This window comes from Myotis yumanensis, unplaced genomic scaffold, assembly GCF_028538775.1.
Source record: "Myotis yumanensis isolate MYYU_CA2020_CCGP unplaced genomic scaffold, mMyoYum1.0.hap1 SCAF_3, whole genome shotgun sequence".
Classification (NCBI taxonomy): Eukaryota; Metazoa; Chordata; class Mammalia; order Chiroptera; family Vespertilionidae; genus Myotis; species Myotis yumanensis.
The window spans coordinates 162,929,354-162,937,031 of NW_027223754.1; the positions used below are offsets into that span (position 1 = coordinate 162,929,354).

The 7,678-nt window shown below is 54.2% G+C and overlaps 1 protein-coding gene across 2 annotated transcripts; it reads left to right on the plus strand.

The window, feature by feature from the left end:
- The first annotated feature begins 1,446 nt into the window (after window positions 1-1,446).
- Window positions 1,447-7,408, plus strand: LOC139005518 (keratin, type II cuticular Hb5). 2 transcript variants are annotated; one of them, XM_070407755.1, is made up of 9 exons: window positions 1,447-1,869; window positions 3,566-3,774; window positions 4,306-4,366; window positions 4,512-4,607; window positions 5,309-5,473; window positions 5,737-5,862; window positions 6,247-6,467; window positions 6,785-6,820; window positions 7,222-7,408. In XM_070407755.1, exons 1-9 carry the CDS (start codon window positions 1,447-1,449, stop codon window positions 7,406-7,408), a joined length of 1,524 nt encoding a protein of 507 aa, XP_070263856.1. The 2 variants fall into 2 exon arrangements, with proteins under 2 accessions (XP_070263856.1, XP_070263855.1); XM_070407754.1 differs by having other exon boundaries at window positions 6,785-6,816; window positions 7,215-7,408.
- The last annotated feature ends 270 nt before the right edge of the window (window positions 7,409-7,678 follow it).

The window sequence follows — 7,678 nt, forward strand, 5'->3', positions numbered from 1 at the left end:
CCCTAGGAGCAGGGACCACATCCCCCAGTGCATCCCAGTTTAGTGAGGGATCCCTGCATCCCTCACTAAACTTTAGAAGAATAGCAACCATGTTTCTAATAAGGGTCCCCAACACACACCGGGAGGCAGGGAAGTTAGAAGAAGCCAGGATCCCAGAGCTCCCAGGAGCCAGAAATCATTCCTTAGACAAGAAGAGCCACCTCCCCCCCACCCCCCAGCAGTGTTTAAATGTTCCCCTAACTGCCAAAACCGCTTTGGCTCAGTGGATAGAGCGTCGGCCTGCGGACTGAGAGGTCCCAGGTTCGATTCCGGTCAAGGGCATGTACCTGGGTTGCGGGCACATCCCCAGTAGGGAGTGTGCAGGAGGCAGCTGATTGATGTTTCTCTCTCATCGATGTTTCTAACTCTCTATCTCTCTCCCTTCCTCTCTGTAAAAAATCAATAAAATATATTAAAAATAAATAAATGTTCCCCTAAGGGTGACAGTTCTGGGGCTGACAAACAGAATGCGTACCTCCTCTGGCTGGTGGTCTTGGAAGAAAGACTCAAAGGACTTGTTTCTTCTTAAATAGCCAAGGGAAGGTGCCCGGAGCACATCCACAGCAGCCAGGTACCCCAGGTTAGGGTTCTCCATGCCTCAGCCAAGCAGGAGAAAGTGGCTCAAAGGGAGGCTCCCCATTACCCACAAGTGGCTGTTATTGAGGCCACTGAAAGTTACGTGGTTTGCAGTTTTGCTGGGTGGGAAATGAAGGCCCTGAAGCAGAGTCTTCTGGACTGGAATCCAGACGGTTCTAAGGGACTGTGCTCCCCATCCTGCAGGGAGCATGGTCAGCATGGCCCCTCTGTCCTGACCCACCTCCCAGGCAATACTGCCGGGTGGGTTTGGGTTCGCCCAACCTATCGGCCCCTGAAACTCAATGATTTACTTGACAAATGGACACTTCGTGGAGCCAGGAGGAAAGAGGGGGTAACATCTCCTGGTCTTACCCAACCTGGGCCCCTAGCACTTCCCCCTGAGACAGGGCCCCTGCCTCTACCCCAAACCAGCCACAGAGACTGTTGTGGAGTTCATATCCGTCTCCAGGTGTGGGTTGAGGCCATCTCACAGGGAGAATATGAAAAAATTAATTACTTAATGTATGTAAACGAGCTTTGAAGATGAAAAGTGCAAACGCACAGTGTTCCTAATAACATCCTCAATACTTTTACGCAGCCCTGGAGTCGCCGCTGAGCTCACCTTTAAGACGAGTCTTTGGGGAGTTGCTGGCAAACTCCCCAAGCCAATAAACAACATAAAATGCCTTTTCACTACTTTTATGCGGCCAACCCTCGCTCTCCCCTCCAATAAAAGGACCAGGAAGCACCAGAGAGGCCAGAGGAACCTGAGCCGCGCACCCACAGCCCTGGAAGAGGCCCGCTGGCTCAGGCTCTGCTCAGACCCACACGATGTCCTGCCGCTCCTACCGGATCAACTCGGGATGTGGGGTCACCAGGACCTTCAGCTCCTGCTCGGCTGTGGCCCCCAAAACTGGCAGCCGCTGCTGCATCACTGCCGCCCCTTATAGGGGGGTGTCCTGCTACCGGGGGCTGACCGGGGGCTTCGGGAGCCGCAGCCTCTCTCACCTGGGCGCCTGTGGGCCCCGCATGGCGGTGGGCGCCTTCCGCTCTGGCTCCGGCGGCCGCAGCTTCGGATACCGCTCAGGAGGCGTGTGCGGGCCCAGCCCGCCCTGCATCACCACCGTGTCGGTCAATGAGAGCCTCCTCACGCCCCTCAACCTGGAGATCGATCCCGATGCGCAGTGCGTGAAGCATGAAGAGAAGGAGCAGATCAAGTGTCTCAACAACAGGTTCGCTGCCTTCATCGACAAGGTCAGTGAGGCCCAGGATGGTCCAGAGAAGGCTCCAGCCCTGCCCTCCTTGGGAAGGTCCTGGTCTGCTGGGGACACAGCATGGCAGCCAGGTGTGAGGCAGCAGAGGGAGAGAAATGCAACCGTTATAGGCAGGAGGGTTGATGGTCACTGTCTCATTCCAGCAAAGTGTATGGAGGGCCCAGAGTGGTCCAGAAATCAAGCCTGCGGTCTAAAGCGCTTGTGTGCTTCTGGAGATAACAGGAATATCAGAGCTGCTCCTGAAAAACTGGACTGGGCACTGGGTGCTGAAAGAATGGGAGCGAATGGGGAGAACAAAAGGCATGTGGCTCATGGCCCAGGCAGCACGGGAAGCGGCTGGGGCATGGCTGGGAGCCCCGTGCCTCCCCCATCCTTGCTCTGCCCCTCTGCAGTTTGAGACCTCAGACAAATGGTGGTTGTGGGGATTTATGGGTTCATGCACGAAAAATGCGGGCACATAGTAAGTGTTAGCTGTTAGTGTTATTTTCCAAAGACAGTAGTGAGCAAGGAGGTGCGACAGCTAACCAAGCAGGCTCGACAGCCTCTTTCATGGCTGCAAGGCTGGGACTATGGAAGGGAAGGCAGCAGGCTGATGAGAGGAGGCCACTGGCACCATGTGATAATTGCCCCCCATAAAGGTCACCTCTGCACCCCCCTTCGTACTGGCTCCTCTGGTGTCCATGATGCCTCACTCTGGCGGAGTACATGGAATCAGGCTCTGGGTCTGGGCTCGGGGGCTCAGGGGCTCGGGGGGGTGACCTTCCTGTTATCACTTTCTCTGTAGTGATCTAAGTTAATCCTCAAAATGACCCAATGGGGTATATTATTATCTCTATTTTTTCAATAACAAATTGAAGCTGAGAGAGTTTAGATGAGTTATTTAGACATACTGTGGTGGGCAGGTGAAGTGGACTCAAAGGACAGCAGATCCTGGCTCCATCAATGTGTGGCAATAAGCTAGTGATTTCACACCAAGTACAGTTTCCCCATCTGTATGTAGAGGGAAATAATATCTCCCCACCCAAAGGATTGTAAGGATTGAATGAAATAGATAGAGGTAATAGACTATAGATGTAGATATAGATATAGGTATAGATATAGATATAGATATAGATATATAGATGTAGATATAGATGATATAGATATAGATGTTATGGGTATTGATGGATGTGTGTGTGAGTGTGTGTGTATCCTAGCACAGGCCTGGTACCACATAGTAAATATTCAATAAGTGTTTCATAAATGAATTGTAATAATTGTTAATTATAGTGATTTCAGTAATAGTTAAGCTAGTGAAGCACTTACTATGTGTCAGGGACTGACACATAGCACTTGACATGCATTAACTTGTTCAATCTTCACCACTTTAAGGAAAGTACTATCATCATCTCTGTTTTAGAAATGAGAAAACCAAGCACCAAGAGGTTAGACAACTTTCCCACTTAGAGTGGCAGATCTGGGGCTTGAACCAGACTTTTGGTGTCTAGCCTGAGTGCTTTCCCTCACACCCACACTGCCTCCCTGGGGGAGCCAGGGCCCTTGAGTTGCAGACACTCAACCCCATGGCTCAGCACTTGGCTGGACCTGGCTGTTCAGGGAACATCCGGGCAGAGGGAGCTCTGTGGGCCATGCACCCCCCAGACTCCCCACTGAGTCTCTTTCCACACCCTGAACAGGTGCGCTTCCTGGAGCAGCAGAACAAGCTGCTGGAGACCAAGTGGCAGTACTACCAGAACCAGCGCTGCTGTGAGAGCAACCTGGAGCCGCTGTTCAATGGCTACATTGAGACGCTGAGGCGGGAGGCTGAGTGTGTGGAGGCCGACAGTGGGAGGCTGGCCTCAGAGCTAAACCACGTGCAGGAGGTGCTGGAGGGCTACAAGAAGAAGTGAGTGCAGCATAACCAGGGGGTCACAGGGGGGAGGTGAAGGCTCTGCCCACAACCTTCTAGAAGCAGCTTCTCTAAGATTCCTGCCATCAACAGGAGCTACCTGGAACCCCAGGAGAGACCTAGGTTTCTTTGGATTCTTTGCCTTTGCCTCCACTGCTGGGAGGTCCTGGGGTCTCAGTGCTGGTTTCAGAGGAGTGAGGAAAGGAATCCCAATGGGTTCTGCAGCTATCTTTGTTTCTGCCCCTCCCAGCTCACCTGTATGACGTGGGCTCTGTGATCTCTCTGGATCTGGACTTGGGGGTAGAGAGGGATTCCCGAATCTCATCCCACAAGCAGAACTGGGGTGGAACAAGCGAGGCTGGCACAAGGGCGAGCTCATGAATAACACAAAAAAGAGACCATGGGAAGAACAAGATAACATTTGCAGGGAGTTCATCCCTTTTGACCCCCGGAAAAGCTTGGCTGGGAACTGGGCTGGTATCTAAGCGCCAACCCCTCAGCCCTGGCCCCTCTGTCCCCCACACTCAGGTATGAAGAGGAGGTGGCTCTGAGAGCCACGGCAGAGAACGAGTTCGTGGTTCTAAAGAAGGTGAGGGGACTGGTCACAAGGCAGGGAGGGAGGAACACCCAGCTGTGAAACCTCCACCGGGGTGCGCGGTCACCACACTGACCACAGAGGCCCCTTCCTTCGTTGGGCCTCCCACACACACCCTTCCTCCTCTCTCCACCACCAGGACGTGGATTGCGCATACCTGCGGAAATCAGACCTGGAGGCTAATGTGGAGGCCCTGGTGGAGGAGTCCAGCTTCCTGAAGCGCCTCTATGACGAGGTGAGGGGGCCCTGCCAACCAGCCAGGGCAGTGGAGGGGAGATGTGGAGACCGGGGGGAGAGAGGCGAAGGTGTGTTGTGTGCATGCGTTTGCATGTGTATGTGTGATATAAGCATGAAAAGAGCATGTACACACAAGCAAAAAGGGCATGATGTGTGGCTGTCACAGACACCTTTATGTATGAGAGCCTGGCATACGTGTTTGAGGACTGTGGATTGTGTGTGGTCGGGCCTCTCTATGTCTGTGAGCACCTCTCTGTGTTGCAGTGTGTGTGCCTGCAGGTGGTCTGTGCACATGTCAGTCTACACATGGATATGAAAGTACATATGTGGGGGTGGGGATCAGGGTGGGTTTCTAGTTAGAGAGGCATCTTAATTAATGGGAAAATCACTAGTCCTCGCATTGAAACTCCAGGTTCCCTGGCGGGTGACTTTGAGTTAGGCCTTTTTCATATGCTGGGCCTCAGTTTTCCCATTTGTTAAATCAGAGGCTGTCCCCAGCTGCCCTCTAGGGCCCCGTCCAGCTTCGTTGCTTTATGATGTCACTGTGTGTGAACAAAAGCAGGTGGGAACATGGGGAGCAGCGGTCATGTAACATTTATGACCAGTGTCCCCTCCAGAGAGTGGGTACTGCCCCCAGGGGTGGAGCGCATGGCCCAGACCAGGCAACAGAACCAAATGCATTGGCTGTTGATCCCCCAGGAGCTCCAGATCCTCCACGCCCACATCTCAGACACCTCGGTCATCGTCAAGATGGACAACAGCCGGGACCTGAACATGGACTGCGTCGTGGCTGAGATCAAGGCCCAGTACGATGATGTCGCCAGCCGCAGCCGGGCCGAGGCCGAGTCCTGGTACCGCAGCAAGGTGAGTGCCACAGGACACCTTCCACCTAGTCATGGCAGTGGGAGGGATGTGAGGTATATATTAGAAAAGGCTGCTTTTGTCTGGGGATTCTGATCCTAAGGATGGTAACAGAGGCCAGACAGCTCTCAGGCTGAGGAAACGGGGCAGGGCTGCCATGGGTGGTTGCACAGGCTGAGCACTGTACAGCCTGCACTAACATCCATGGTGACCTCAATGGGGGATGTCTCATCCTGAGCCTTGGGAGCATCTCTGCTTCCCCCCAGTGCGAGGAGATGAAGGCCACAGTGATCCGTCACGGGGAGACCCTGCGCCGCACCAAGGAGGAGATCAATGAGCTGAACCGCATGGTCCAGAGGCTGACCGCTGAGATTGAGAACGCCAAGTGCCAGGTACGGGTGTGGGGAGCACTCAGATACCCAGCACAGGCAGACGGCAGCACCAAGCCCTTTGCCCTCTGGCCCCAAGCAGGCCTCACAGTATGCACATGACCCAGAGAATGGGCAGGGGCTCTACCACATCACACACTTGAGCTGGGATGAGCCGTATTCATTGATGACCCTCTTCTTGGCAACCCTGTGACCACCACCAAAGAGAGATGGTGAAAGCTTACCCATCTCCTTCTTCATGTTTTCATCCCATTAACTACCTGGTCATAGGGAGTTAACCTGCCTTTTCTCTGGGACCTTCCACTCCCTGCCCTAATCTATCAGCTTGGGTGAATTAAGCTGTGCCTTCCCTCTCTCATCCTTGTCTTCACTTCTCCTTCCCCATAGCGGGCCAAGCTGGAGGCTGCCGTGGCCGAGGCAGAGCAACAGGGTGAAGCGGCCATCAGCGATGCCCGCTGCAAGCTGGCCGAGCTGGAGGCCGCCCTGCAGAAGGCCAAGCAGGACATGGCCTGCCTGCTCAAGGAGTACCAGGAGGTCATGAACTCCAAGCTGGGCCTGGACATCGAGATCGCCACCTACAGGCGCCTGCTAGAGGGCGAGGAGCACAGGTGGGGCTCAGAAAGACCTTGTGGAGTATAGGAGGTCCTGGGGGAGTAAATTTCCTTAAGCCCAAGTGTGAGCTACATCTCCACCCACCACTAGTACAGGTCAAGCTTCAGTAACAATTATCAAATGCCTATTATGTGCTCAGCATGTGCTAAGTGCTCACAATCTGAAGAGGTAGGAATCGTTTTTCCCCTCCAAAGATAAGGAGTAAGACTCAGTGTTTGGTGACTTTCTCTGGCCACACAGTTAATAAGTGCAGTAGCCAGGACCTGCACCCATGTCATGTGCCTCTGAAGTTAAGAGTTTTCTTTCTCTACAGGCTGTGTGAAGGCGTGGGCGCCGTGAATGTGTGTAAGTATCTGCTGGAAACCCCCTAGAAAATGGCTTTGTTGATGGGCAAAGCTGAACCCTGCAGCCTAACTCCCTGAACCTGGAATGTTCCTTTCATCCTCCCCTGGAGTCTAACTGGGGACACGGATGGTTGAGCGCCCTCCCTGGTGGAGAAGTGAACTGCAGGCCATGGAAATGGGGCTAAGCAGCTTTGCCCCTCTGGGTTCCCAGGGTCCCCTGATTCTTCTTGCCCCGGTCGGTCCGTTAGAAGGGCTGAGAGGCTGGGAGAAGCTGGGCATGAGTTATTAACCACGTTGAGGAGGAGGAGCCGCCTGCCATGTGGAAGGCATTGGCATCTGTCACGGGGTTGGTGAGATCATGGCGGGCCCCTCACCCCAAGGTGTCCCCTCTTCCCACAGGTGTCAGCAGCTCCCGGGGCGGAGTCACCTGCGGGGGGCTCACGTGTAGCACCACCCCGGGGCGCCAGATTGTCTCGGGCCCCATGGCCACCGGGGGCAGCATCACGGTGATGGCGCCTGACTCCTGCGCCCCCTGCCAGCCACGCCCCTCCAGCTTCAGTTGCGGGAGCAGCCGGTCTGTCCGCTTTGCATAGAGTCTGGGGCCACCTGCGTCCATATGTGCACAGAGGGTGTGTGAATGGAAATGTGTGCTTGCTTCTGGAATCTTCCACATGTTCCTACAGAGGGACAGACCCTGGGGCCGCTCCGCCACCTTCTCTTTTTAGGGAGTTGTTTCCCGGTTCTCCTCTTGGCTTCGGTTAGAGAGTCATTCCCAGCCTTTCACTTAAGTCCAATTTAACTCAGAAATACCCGCGGCCAATTTGCACTGTTCACCAAGCTCCCTGGGACATTACCAGTCACCT